Consider the following 14,752-nt stretch of genomic DNA (forward strand, 5'->3'; position numbering starts at 1 on the left):
CAGTTTTATTCTTATTGTTATGTGGTTGGCAACAATGAACATAGAATTGAATCAGATTTTATAAACAAACATAAACATTTATTAAACTCTGCTCAACAAAAGTGAAAAGTAAACAAATGACTAACTTAACCGGAAGTTAACTGCTATACAGCAATTTAACAAACAGCCAAACTCTGGAATAGTTCTTAAAGTGGTAAATTCGAACACAGTCATAAAGTGGTAAATTCAAAAGTCCAAATGATTTATACAGTCAGTAAGGAGAGACTTCCCTGACTACTGATTTCTTCGAAGATGTGATGTTACTGCTGATCCCAGCTGAGCGATGCCCTGTCCATAGGATTCATGATGAAGGAAATAAAATGGCTTAAAGGAACTGACCTTTATGCTGGAGTGTAAACACTGCACAAACCTTCCTGATCTTGCAGGGGTTATCTCAGATGCAGGCCACTATTCCTAAACAAAGATTCAATAAGGTCGATCCTTTATAAAACCGCTGAATGACACCAACTTTACTCAATCCTTCGGGTTCCTGTACTGTGGTAAAGTCTTCACTCTCCAATACTAGACTGTAAAGGTAAAACAAAGGTCCAACAAACAAAAACTGGCAGCAAATGGCGAAACTGCTGGCACAACGGTTTTTGCACCTTAGAATAGAAAGTAAAAACTCCACTTTAAAACGAAACTGCGTCATGAGACGAATACGCAGCAAAACTAACTAACAAACTAACCAACGTGACAACGGGATTCCCCTTATATACCTGTTGGAACATGCCATCACAGCCTGACACCAATGGGAAAATTATATCATGTGACCTCACACTGGCAGGAAAATTACATCACCCACCATCACAAGACAATTACATCATGCTCACAAGATACTCAATTACATCATGGTCATAAGACAGTCACAAGATACCCACGGGGTATGTAACATTATCATCATTCTACTTGAGTTTGTGGAGTTGAGATATTATATTTAAAGTGTGTAAATTATTAATGCTGCTTGGTTTGATTAATGACAATTAAAATACATACTGGATCCCAATAAAAAAGGCTTGGACACCACTGATCAGAACAGCACAGAAGGAGATTGTTTAGGCTCTAAAATTACTGTCACTTTACAAGAATTACCTGGTTGTCACAGTCTTGTGCAACATACACTAATTATCCATTGATTTGATTTTACTGTTAATATATGGGTAGGCTGCTCAGTAGGAAGTGTTGTCTTAAGCTATGGCCTGATCTATTAGGTGAAAATAAAAGATCACATTACAAATATTTATCATATTATAAATGCATAGTAACTACTTGAAAGTAGCTACTTGAAAAGAAATTTGTGAGTTAATAATTGTCTTAACAACACTGCGAAACAATAGCTTTTAATATTTTCCCGGAGGGAAAAAGCTCTCTGTCTTTGAAATGGAGGAAGAGAGATAGAGAAAGTTGGCACAAGGAAAGTACAGCCACTCAAATCTAGATCGAAAAAAAACTATAAACTGCTGGAGGAATTCAGCAGGTGAAACAGTATCAGGACTGTTGCAGGATGTCAACCCAAAATGTTGACAATTCTTTTTCTGTCCTGCACCCCTCTCAATGTAATTTATTCTTCTCCTTGAGTTACTCCTGCAGCATTCTTTTTTCATGCTGAGAAACGGAGTGGGAAAATACAATTATGAAATCCTTCCCAGGGCATGGTCTCCCTCTTCTACTCCTCCTTTTTCTTCCTGTTCCTCCATATTCTCCTCCTCCTCTTGCATCTCCCTCTCCCTCATTTTCCTTCCACACTTCTTGCTTTTCTTCTCTACCTCTTCTCTTTCCGCCTCTCCCTCTACTTATCCCTCCCCCTCTGCCCCCTCACCCTTTGTATTCAGCAAACCTCCCAACACCCCTTCAGTGCATTAGTGTAATTTTATTCCCTTTAGTTTGTGCAAAAGCCACATTAGAAAAAGTTAATGCATTGGTAGAAGTTTTATTGCCTCTAAGGTGCTTTGGAATATCATATCATTGCGAAAGGAGTCTAAAAATAAATGATCAGGCTATATATAAACGATCAGGATCTTGGTGTCAGTTCAGCTACAATGAAGATGTGAGTATTTTTGTGAGGAATTAATAGTTTATCAACATAGAATTCCTAGTGTATGACACTGACGCTGGCTTAAGGCAAAAGTGACAACTTCTATGCTTTCTATTCTGATGTCTACTCCATACATATTTCATATAAGATTCTGTGAAAAGACAAAGATTTCTAAGCTGTTGCTCTGTCTTGTCTGGAGCTGTTATTAGTAAAAGTTTAGATATGGATAAGAAACATTTTCCCAGTGATTTTTATAGAAGCATGACTGAGGAGAGATGGCTATTAGACAAACAAGGTGATCAGCCCAGATACCTATCTCCATGTGGGGAATGGTGATGAGACAGAATGATGGCATACTGGCAAGGCTAATGTAGTAATAAGGCAGGAGCCAAATCAGAATCACATTTATCATCACTGACATATAGCATGACATTTGTTCTGCGGCAGCAGTACAGTGGAGGACATAGAACAAAAATAACTTACAAATATAAACATAGTGCAGAAACAAAAGGAATTCAAGGTTGTATTTAAAAGATCATGGAATATTCAGAAATCTGATGGGGGAAGGAAGAAACTGTTCCTAAATTGTTGAGTGTGGGTCTTCAGGCTACCCGATGGTAGTCGCAAGAAGAAGGCATGACCATTATGATGAAGGTCGCTAGTGATGGATGCTACCTTCTTGAAGTATTGCCTTTTGAAGATGTTCTCAAGTGTGGGGAGGGTGTGCTCATGATGGAACTGGTTAAGTCTACAACCCTCTGCAGGCTCTTTTAATCCTGCATATTGGAGCCTCCGTACCAGGCTTTGATGTCACCAGTTAGAATGTTCAACATCATATCTACAGAAACTGTAAGAGTCTTGTAATAGAGCAGCTGACATGCTGTCTTTGTAATGTCACGTACCCCGTGACCGGGTTACCAAACCAGCAGAAATGGAATGATACATTGGAGTCTGGTGGTACTGTAACTAAAAGTGTTTATTAGTAAACTAAGTAATACAGTACTATAAAATGCAAATATACATATAAAACAGGTTAGCAACGATATATACAGAAGTGTGGAAATATAAATCAAAACCAAGCTCCTTCAAAGTCTAGCAGTAAATGAATAGTCTTCGGATGATGCAGAGTTCAGATCAGTTTAGTTTAGTTCGAGGTAGTTGCTGTGGTACCGTTTGGGGGAGAGAGAGAGAGCGAGAGGTGAGCAGTTGCAGCAGGCAAACCTTCCGTTATCTACTTGTTCTGTTGTCCTGTTGTGGTTACCGACTGTGACCCCTCCGTTCCCGGCCAGACCGTTCTTCAGTGGTGAGCCTGTCACCCAGGTGAGGGTGGACACACACACCCCACCGGCCTGCCTTCACACACTGTGAGCCTCTGATCAATTCCCCCGAATCGATCCTCCAAGCCCCCACCTTCCTGTGGGTGCACAATGCTCCTTCAGTGTCCTGTGGCGTGTCTGCCTGTGTCTCAGCAGACTTGTCTTTTATCTCCCCTGCCGGGGTACCAGCCATCCATCAACTGTCCATGTCCATGTCCATCAAACTGGGCCACTCCTGCTGTTTCAGCAAGAATGTTAACGAGCAAAGAAGAGTGTCCTTGTCGCAAAGGTAAATAATCAGTGAAGAAGCCATAATACTAAATTATATTTCTCTCTCATCTGCCGTCCCTCTCTCTCATTAGCAGCACAAACAGTGTCCAAAAGCCAGACTCATTCTCCCGACATTTTAAAGTGGTTGTCTACAGGAAATATGAACCCTAGGGGTACATAACAGTAATTACATTGATCTTTTGGGCCCAGAAAAGATCCGGTTAAGATGTTAACACCCAGGAACTTGAAAGCTGCTCAGGCTTTCTGTCACAGAGCCCTCAGTGAGGATTAGTGTGCATTCTCCTGACTTCCCTTTCCTGAAGTTCACAATCAACTCCTTGGTCTTGTTGACATTGAGTGCCAGGTTGTTGTGCATGGAATATGGTATTTAATTCAAGAAATTAGAACTAGATATTAAAGTTCACAGAACAACATCTCAATTTTTTTGTTGGGTCCATTGTACCCTGTAGTATTCAGTACTAAATTCTCCAACTTCAGATAACTTTGTCTTTCATTCTTTTTTAATCATTTAAACATGCAATTCATTACTCACTTTTTAATTTTCATTTTTATATTCTAGCCTGCTCAGCATATTACAGTAGGCCAGCTTGTAAAACATCAATCAGATTTCTCACCATTAGTACCATGTACAGAGACAAATGAGCTGAAATTGTCCATTCAATGGCCCACCATCATTTTACCCAAATTTTGACATTGTCTCAGTTACTTAAACTAACTTATTTTCTCTTTTTCTCTATTCTATTGAATGGTCTTTGACACGAAACATTCACTTATTTCTAGGTTCACTGATGCTCCTTGACTGACTGAATTTGTCCAGCGTTCCTGTTTTTGTTAAAAGTCACATTCTTCAGTACTGTAAAAATATAGAACTAGCAATTATTTTTGAGCATTCAACAAAGTTTTTGAATTTTCAATTTATAAGAGAGGTACTCTTTAAAAGATTAATTAAAATGCAGGTACTGGAAGTCTGAAATAAAAAACAGAACATGCTGAATAAATTCAGAAGATCAGACAGCTTCTAGTTAGATCACGTATCTAGATTTCACAACATTAGCAGCATATTACACGAAGGAGCTTAGTTGTGCATTTGATGACCATGCTATTTTACTCCTACTGCAGGTATTCCCTTTGATCCATCCATTGCTCTACCCTTCTTCCTCTGCTTCCTAGACTGACTTATTTTCTTTCTTCCTGGTTGGTGGTGGGGGGGGGGGGGTCTTTGAACTAAAGCTTGAGCCTTTAAAAAAATTGGATTAAGTAGTTTTGAAATAATTTCTCATAGCTTCACAGATGTAGCTAGTTTATTTGAAACAATTTTCTCTTTCTTTTAAAATAGATGATCGGATTATCAAGCACCAAGCATTTTGCTCAATATTTGATGAAAAATCACCAAAGGAGGATGATCAGAATAAACTTAAAAACTCAAAAAATGAAGCTTTGGAGATGCAGCTGGAAGGCAAATTAGAGAAAGTGACCCCAGGAGGAATGCATGAAAGAAGTGGAACCCGTATCAAAGACAACTACAAAAAAGTACAACATGCTGCATATAGAACATTTAATCCAAGTTCAACGATGGTCTCTGCAACTGAAAAGCTTTGTTTGCATTCTGTTTGCCAGACAAAATTCACAGAAAATATGGCTTCTGAAATGGATAAATTCAGATTGGATGAGATCTGCTATAATATTGGTGAAAAGCAGAACACTCCAAATAGCAACAAGAGTTCCAAAAGACACAAAGCAGATTTAATGTGCAAGAATCAGCCAAAAAAGGTAATGTGTGAATAAAACAATACAGGTTCATTGTTATTAACTTTGATTCATTTCCCTTTACCATCTTTATTTAGTTCAATGCATCCAAAATTTAGAGAGACAGATGTTTGTTAGAACTACAACAGGATTGCGTTTCAGGCTAATGTTTTATTCTGTCTAGGCTCATTTAGAAAGCCTGGACAGAGAGCTACTTGAAGTGATATGGAAAATCTGGACCAGAGCTTGTAACTATAGATTGGTTCTCTGCCATAATGATGGGCTTTCTATTTAGTTTCCTAAAAGATTTCATTTAAGAGTAGTCTTTTCTCAACATCATTCTCTGTCAAATATGATACACAACTCAGTAAATACTGTAGGGACTTTAGGTTTTACAGTAGCTCTGATCAGATGCTCCAAATCATTGAAGATTTTATTCAAGCATCAAATTCAGTCACCATGACACTGGAGGTAATTGAATGAAATATTTTATGATTGCTGTAGCCAGCTATCTATTAGTGAAAATTAGATTTGGTGTTCCGAATGTGTATTGCCAGAGTTTGACAAGGTGGTTATATGGCTGTAGACATAGCCTGAAGTTTAGGCAGGGTATATGACTGGATCTAGGATTGGGAATGGTGGCTGGGGACGGAAATGTTTGTGTATTTCAGCTTGTCGAAGCATATAAGCTGATACCAGTTCTATTTTTCATGTTTCCTTTAAATTTACATGGTTTGATTTCCACTACCTTTAAATTCATGAGGTTTACTGGGGGAAGAAATAAAGTATGTATTAATTATTGGAGTTTTACTGCATATGCCAGAATTTAATGGGTCAGTTTTCTGGACTTGGCTCACTGCCTCTAATTCCCAAAATTTACCCACACTTAATCCAGTCTGAACAAGGAGAGCTCCTTTCACTGATCCTCCATACCTTTGAAAACAAGGTCTCAATGAAATCCAGACCTCAGGTACTTTAGTATTGTGGTCCTGATGCCGAATGACCATGACAGACTTTGGTAGAAGGTATTTGGTAACATTAAAATTGAAGTAAAGATAGAATACGTAAAATAACCTTCAAAATGTTAATTGAAATCCCACAAAAATAAACAAATAATTAAAAATGTTGAAATAGAGTGAATTATTTAAAGAAATACTTATTCTCCCCTTTGCCTCTTAATCCCAAGGGTATCATCTCTATTAAGATCAAAGGAGCCTTTGATCTTATTCCATGTTTGACAAGCAGAGGATTATAAAAGTAATTCTGCTTAATGCAGAATTCCAGAAAGAGGGGCTACCAACTATAGGACTGTGTATACAGATGCAGAGTGGAGTAACAGCTACAGCACTGTATGTCATTTGGTGACACTCAGTTTAGGAGAATATCTGTGGAATTATGAAATTTACTGAAGATTGATTGATAGTAATCCGGTGTTTGTAGGTACAGCTGGCAACTCCAGCCAGAAGGATTTGCCCTTTTATTATCAGAAGAACATCAGAAACTTGGTGGAATTGGGTCTTGCCTGAATGTCCATATTCTTCATTTCTTAGGAACTTACTATTTCAGTATGCAATGTGATAGCATTGTAGTTAGTGCATTCGCTATCACAAGTCTTACCGTAGCTTAGCGGTTATAGGAGTTAGCGTAATCGCTTTATAGTATTGGTGACCACCAATTGAGGTTCATTTCCCATCACTGACTATAAAGAGTTCTCTCTGTGAATGTGTGGGTTCCCTCTAGATGGCTTAATTTCCTCCCACACTCCAAGGACTTGGGTTAGTAAGTTATGGGCATGTTATGTTGGTGCCAGAAGCCTACCAACACTTGCGGGCTGCCCCCAGCGCATCGTGGCTCATTTGATTTGTTGTAGATGATGCATTTCACTCTGTTTAATCTTAATCTAATAAAGAGGTTGTAGCTAATAATAGAATTTCTTTCTGGAGAATCAAATCAGTACAGTGAAATAAATAATTGTTTTTCATTGTATTTGTTTGTACAATGTCCTGTGTATGTTACTCAGAATGGCCTCTTTGGTTTGTTACAAGTAGGAATGCTTCTTTGTCGGATAAGTGTTTCTCTCACCGTTGTTTCACTTTAGAATGGCTGATATGGTAATTGTATTCATTTGTTAATCAATGGGGAATGTCATTGCGTCTTGTGATGCTGGGAATTTGGGGGAGGGGTTTTTTTGGCGGGTTTTTTTGGTGGAAGGGAGAGGCCGAAGAAGACGCTGAGGAAGGTGGACGTGTGCTGGACTGCTCGTAAGACCACCGGGGTGGTCCCAGGTGCGACGGCCGGATGGGTCGATTGGTTCGTTGATTGAGCTCCAACGAGTGCACTAAACAGACTGAACTTTGATAAGTTGGCGCCTTTTGTTTTTTTCCATGTATATATATATTGTATTGCCTACTATTTTTTTAATTTTAGTAAACTCTTTAAAGTGTATTTCATAACGGTATTTGTTGTGGGTTTGATACTGTTGGCGGGCGCGAGGCATTAACTCGATTCTCACAGCACCTGCGTGTTCGGGAGGTGGGTTGGTGAGTGGCTGGATCTCCTTTTTCCCCTAGACATATACCAGCCTGTGGGTAAGGGTTACATGTTGTAAATGTTTCTCATCAATTTATATACTTAATATACTCATCTGTCTTCAGCATTCTTTTATAAATTGGTAAATTTTAAATTGGGAAAGAGGATTAAATTTGCTTGTAAGAAATGAAAAGTAGTAAGTTTTAGTGTAGTATAATATTTCTGTGCAGGAAAACTTGATGAGATTTAGAGTAAATATAGATACAGTACACATGGAAAACTGAAAAGCACCTAAACAAGTTAGTAAGATTGTTCAATCAATGTAGAAATAGTGGAATGCATTTCAATAGGATATGATTAGTTTATGGCCACTAGAAGGAAGACTGGTTATGCAAAATTTGGGGGTGCTTGGAACTTAGAGCAATTAAAAAGGTATTTAAGCAAAAGTCTAAAACTAGGAGTAATTATACTGAAAGAAGCTAACCACTTACGGAAAATAAAGATTAGAAACAGTAAACATTTCGATAATTACAGTAGAGAACATATTTGCCACTTGAAAATTTGTCTTCAATCTTTATCAATTCCATTATCAAATTCCCAAATATCTATTTCTGCAGTTAACACCATTGATGCCATTATTCCCATTAACAATATACTCCCAGTCATCTTCATGCTTTGTTTCTCAGACTGCTTTAATAAATACTTTTGCAGCAAACTTGAACAAATAAATGTACAATAAATAAAACATTGAAAAACATTAAGGCTTGGTAAAGATCATGTCTGAAGAAGAACACTTCATTTTCCATTGTGGCATGTTACAGTCTTCTAGAACTGAAATTGAATGCTCTAATTTCCGATACTTGCTTTCTGTCTGTTTGAATTGTGCTATATATGAACTCAATTTGTTGTATTTTTTCCATTTCTCATACTTTTCCTCTAGAAGTAGAACACATGTCTACCCTGACCTGCCCTGCACGTTCTCCTGCTCAGTGTTTTGTAACTCTCACATTCTTTGGGATTAGGGATAGCTTGCTCCCGCCTGAGTTTTGTGTATTCTAAAATGCAGTGGGTGGTGATGGTTTTGTCTGGTTTCTCCCAATAGGTGTTTGTGGAGGGGTTGTGAATGGATGAGGACCTCAATTTTGAAGTTGAGAGGTGGGTGTAGTTGGGGTGTTCAGAGAGTGGGAATGTCCATGTTGGTCAGGGTCAGTGGGAGCTGGCAGGTTGATAACTGAGGTTCATGTGTGGAAGTTGGTGGTTGAAATGATCTTATAAGCAGATGGATGGTCTGAAAGAAAGGAGCTAAATAGTAAGAGTTCCAATTGAGAGTGTCACTTCATTAAAAACAATTTGTGCCTGGTACACACAGGGGACCATTCTTGTTCAACACACTGTGCACTCATTTCTGACCCTGAAATAGCACAGTTTTTACACCGAGAGTGGTAAGTGCATGGAATGCACTTCTGAGGTTGGTGGCAGATATATTAAGGGGCATCTAAGGGACTCTTAGATAAGCACGTGGATGAAAGAAAAATGGAGGTCACTGTGGGAGGGAAGAGTTATAGATTTGTCTTGGAGTAGGTTAACAGGTCAGCACAACATTGTGGTTTGGAAGGCCTCCACTGTGCTGTAATGTTCTGAGATACTTCATCTTCACCAGAAGGGTCTCAACCTGAAATGTTGACTGTCCATTTCCCACTGTAGATGCTGCCTGACTTGCTGAGTTCCTCTAAATTTTTGTGTGTAGCTCCAAGCTCCAACATTTGCACTCTTGTGCCTCAGATTACAATTGTAGAATAATTAGCTATCAATACAGAAAAAATCAGTTCTATTTATCTTGATTTCTGAGATAAAAATTTCATTTATAATTATTTTTGGTTTCAGTTTAATGTTGCTTGAAACCCTTTTTTGTAACTTCTTCCATTTGCATTAGTTTCCATATTTTCTTACTGCATTTTGCTGTTAATAATTTAAAAAAAACAACTTCTGAATTGCAATAAGAATATGACATTAAGAAAAAAAAGTACAAATTATTGAAGCAATAATCATTGTGCAAATTAACAAGTATGATTTGTGCTGCAATATCTCTTATGCTCTCTGGTGCCCTAAACAGGACACAAACACTCCATTAGGTCACATTAGGTTATACAAATTTTGTTCCCTTGCTACCTGACAGATCACTTCATTGCTAGTGCTGGATATGATTCTAATCAATTATTAACTTGCATTATCAGAGTGTCGTAGAGTCATTTATAGCATGTGAATTAATGTCTAGGAAGGATGGCTTTGTTGTGCCAGAAACACTAGATATGGTAGCTCCTCCTTCCCTTTTATGGCAGCTTCTTGCACAGTTAAAGACGCTGCCAGGAGAATGTACTATATTTTAAAGGTGAGACCACTTCCCAGAATTTGTAAGGAATTAACGTGACATTTGCAGTCTCAGTCACCTGACAATCAGGATTGTGCTGGTTGTGGTTTAGCACATTAACATGGGAATAAACTGCCCTAATAGATTTTTTTGAAGTAAATTGTATCAAGTTTGTGTGTTGAAAGTAAATACAGCTTACATTAAGCACACAAGAAATGGATGAAATGTAATTTCTATGTGTTTGTATGCAGTATCATTTTGTTTGTAATACTAATTTTTTAATACCTTATTAACAAAGATTCTGTACTTCTGCAGAGGGAATGTGACATTAAAGAAAACACAGTTACTGAAAAAATGATCAGTATAATTGCTGCAAAATATACAAATGAGACAAAAGAAAAGCACTTGAATAAAGAAGTACCTCATTGCACTAGGTAAGGAATTTGAATGTATAAGTAATTTGACTTAGCACGTACATATATATTTCACTGAACAGAACATAGAACAGTGAAAGTTACAGTACAGGCACCTTCAACCTATGATATCAGTGGAATTCAAGATGACAACTCAATCTCATATGCGAATACATTGTTTATTTCTCCCCATTCCCTTCCCTGATTGTCATTGCCTATCTAAAATGGCTCTTTACCATGGCTATCGTATTTACTTTCGCCATTTCTCCTGGTAACGTACATCCAGGCAGCTGTTACTTTCTGTGTGTAAACAAAACTTGTCTCATTAATCATCTTCAAACTTTCCCCCTCCCACCGTTTAAGATATGCCCTCTAGTATTTGAAATTTCCACCCTGGGAGAAAGACTCTGATTATCTGTCCTGTCTCTGCCTCATAATTTTGTATACTTGTGTCAAGTTGCTCCTCAGCCTTTGGACTCACCAAGAAAACTGTCCAAGTTTGTCCAATCTCTCCTTGCAGCCAATACTATCTAATCAAGGAGATATCTTGATTAATATTTCCCACATCCCACAAAGCCTCTACATCCTGTAATGCAAAAATCAGAGTTGTACACAGTACTCCAAAAATGACCAAGCTAATTTTGAATTCAATTTAGAAAATCTCCATGGATCCTGAATGCCTTAATCAGTCTACTATAAGAGACTTCATTGAAAAACTTTTTAAAGTCCACGTGTACAGCTTTCATTGCTGAACCTTCACCAGTCATTGGTGTCATTCCTCAATAAGATCAATCAAGTTTGTAAAACATGACCTCTCCTATACAAAGTCATGCTGACTATCCCTAACAAGTCTATGACTTTCCTAATGGAATTAGATCTTCTCTCAAAGAACCTTCCCCACTAATTTCCTTACCACTTATGTAAGCCTCAGGATTCTCTGTGAAAGTGGAGCAGCGTATATTGGCATGGCGAAAACCCGCATCAAGAAGCATAAAAGGTGTATGTGTTTGGGTTACCTGGTGAAATCGGAGGGAGCAGAACATTGCATTCACAATGGGCCCAGGTTTGACTTTGACTTTTGGGGCCACCTGGTGAAGAAATCCATTGAAATAAAACCAGAGGAAAATAATTTTCCAAAGGGTCTGGCTGTAAGTAAGAACTGGAATTTGACTGATGTAAGCAAGGTGGACAGTGGAAACCTGACTGAATGAGAACTAACCAATCAGGAGGGACAGGCGACAGGGGTATAAATACCATCTGACTAGACAAGCCTAGGATTCATCCCTGATGAAGATGGCAAGTTTGCCATTAAAACGTTGGTTAAATCGATATCTGTACCTGCCTAGAAGCCCAAGAAGAGTTTATTTGTCATATATACCAGGAAAGCATTAGATCCTTTTATTGGATATCTCTTTGTTACTAGGCTGTGCCACGGGACCCTAGATTGTCCTACTCATGTAAGCATCCTTTCCATGTCCACTGCATGCCATTCAGTTGGTTTCAATGTGTGTGCCACTTCATCCTTCTGAACTCACACAAGTACAGGCCCAGAGACATGAAAATTTCTTGACATATCAGTCCTTCTATTCCTGAGATCATGGTCACCAGGCACCAGGCACAGAACATTTTTCCTTACATCTATGGCTCAAAATTGCTCACAGTATTCCAAATGTGGTCTGATTAAAGCTTTATAAAGCCCCAGCAGTACATCCTTACTTGTATGTTTTACCCCTTTAGAAATGAATGCTAACATTGCATTTGCTTTCTTTACTACCAACTCAACCTAAAAGTTAACCTTAAGAGAATCCTGCAGTAGGATTCCTATGTCCCCTTTGCACCTCCAATTTCTGTATTCTCTCCAAATTTAGGAAATGGACTACACCTTTATTCTTTCACCAAAAATGTGTGATGTTGCACTTCCTCACATTGTCATCCATCATTCACTTCTTTGCCTATTCTCCCAACTCGTCCAAGACCTTTAGCAGATTCTGTGCCTCTGCAGCACTACTATCTATCTGTCCCTGTACCTATCTTGGTATCATTTACAAACTTGGCCACAATGCCATCAGTTCCTTCATGCAGGTGACATTTATATTACACGTGGCCCCAACACTGCATAGGAGGACCTTGTCACTTAAGATCGTGACAGCTTCAAGCTTTAGTAGATCTGTTTGTAAACCAGTGGTCACTATAGACAGTTTGTTATTACCTGAAGTTTTGGACTATTGTTAATACAAATCAATGCTGATTGCTGCTATGGGTTTAATTTGATATCTTTTGTTCATTTTATTATAATTGTGGGTTAAAATATTGACACTGCACCACATTGTTTCCTCTACTGTGGTATATCGATCTCAATTTTTAACTGGGAAGGCTGGCTGTCAGCTGATTGATGAGGCCTTGCACAGCACAGGGCTTTTCTATAGGTGTACAGCAATGCCCCCAAAGGCTCACCAGCTGTCAGAAGTTGGTCAGGTAGCTAGGAGCATTTTAATATGGATGTGTTCTCCTGGATTATATAACCAATGACCTTGTACACTCACCGTTTCCTGATCTAATGTGGAGGCACAGCCAAGTTGACCCTCCACACCAAAGAATTTTCCCGGGTTATTATTAATGGACCTAGCATAAAACAAATAAATTACTTCCCTGCACTTAGCTTTACACTTGAGGTCAATGACTCCAAGTGAAAGGGGTTGCACTGCTTAGGCCAGCCAGTGTGGATAGAAAGCTAAAGAGTTGAGTGATAAATACATCCCTTCTACTCAGCTGAGTTGAATTCTGAGTCTTGTGGATGTTGTTTTAATGCGATTAAACAATCTAGAACAAAACTAGATTGGACTCCAGTTGCTGGGGTGCTTCCCCCTTAAGACGCCAGAAGAGAGGATGACAAGCTGGACTAAAAGATTGTTTAAGAAAATGTGGCTTTTGACTCCCAATACTGACCATCTTGCTTTAAAATGTAGTCTCTGGTGAATAAAATTGAAGATCTCAGAGCTAGGGTTCTATATCAGAGGGACACTTAGACCTCTTGAGTCTTTTGTTTCATGGAATCTTGGTTAACCCCTTCCATTCCGGATTCAGCAATTCAGATTGATGGTTTACAATACACCATCTAGGTAGGACTGCTGAGTCTTTCAAAGGTAGGGGAGGAGTGGAGTATGCTTCATGATCAACTCCCTGTGGTGTACAGTCATGGCTGTGCTGTCCCAGTCCTGTTCACCAGACCTAGAACACCTTGTCCATTTTACTTGTCGTGGGAAATTTCAGCAAATATTTTGGTAGTGTCCCACCACAGGCCAGTGTTGAACAGGCTCTAGACGAACTGAGTGGTTTGATGAACAAGCATGAAACAGCAGATTCTGATGCCTTACCCATCATCTTGGCAGTTTTTAACCAGGCCAGCTTGAAAAAAACCTCGAAATAATTATTACCAACTAATCACTTGTACCTGAGGAACCAACACATTGGACCACTGTTACACTACCATCATGAGTGCTTACTGTGCTGTCTCATGCCCACATTACTTTGGAAAATCTGATCACCTAGTTGTACTTCTCCCTGAGTATAAGCAGTGACTGAAGACTGCTGCACCAGTACTGAGGACTAAGAAGGAGCACTTTAAGGACTGTTTTGAACTGGTGAACTGGACAGTATTCAGGGATTCATCTTAGAGACTGAATGAGTACGCCACAACTATCACAGACTTCTTTAAGACTTCTTTGGTGAGAATATGCCTACAAGAACTTACTGTACATACCCAAATCAAAAGCCATGGATGAACCAAGAGGTTCATAGACTGCTGAGAGCAAGAGCTGTGGCATTCAAGTCCAGTGATCCAGGTCTATACAAGAAAACCAGGTATGACTTGTGGATCCAGTCCTGACAAAAGGTCTCGGCCGGAAACGTCAACAGTGCTTCTCCCTATAGTTGCTGCCTGGCCTGCTGTGTTCCACCAGCATTTTGTGTGTATGACTTGTGGAGGACTATTTCAAGAACTAAGGAACAATTCTGA

The 14,752-nt window shown here is 38.9% G+C and overlaps 1 protein-coding gene across 1 annotated transcript in view; it reads left to right on the forward strand.

Moving 5' to 3' along the window:
* The window catches only part of LOC132400108 (uncharacterized), a 187,254-nt gene that overhangs the window by 31,966 nt on the left and 140,536 nt on the right, over window positions 1–14,752 (forward strand). The window contains exons 4-6 of the mRNA XM_059981185.1: window positions 5,018–5,211; window positions 5,299–5,451; window positions 10,640–10,758. Of these exons, the coding sequence (XP_059837168.1) occupies window positions 5,018–5,211; window positions 5,299–5,451; window positions 10,640–10,758 (466 nt within the window). The remainder of the gene's footprint in view (window positions 1–5,017; window positions 5,212–5,298; window positions 5,452–10,639; window positions 10,759–14,752) is intronic.

Source organism: Hypanus sabinus, chromosome 9, assembly GCF_030144855.1.
Source record: "Hypanus sabinus isolate sHypSab1 chromosome 9, sHypSab1.hap1, whole genome shotgun sequence".
NCBI classification, from domain to species: Eukaryota; Metazoa; Chordata; class Chondrichthyes; order Myliobatiformes; family Dasyatidae; genus Hypanus; species Hypanus sabinus.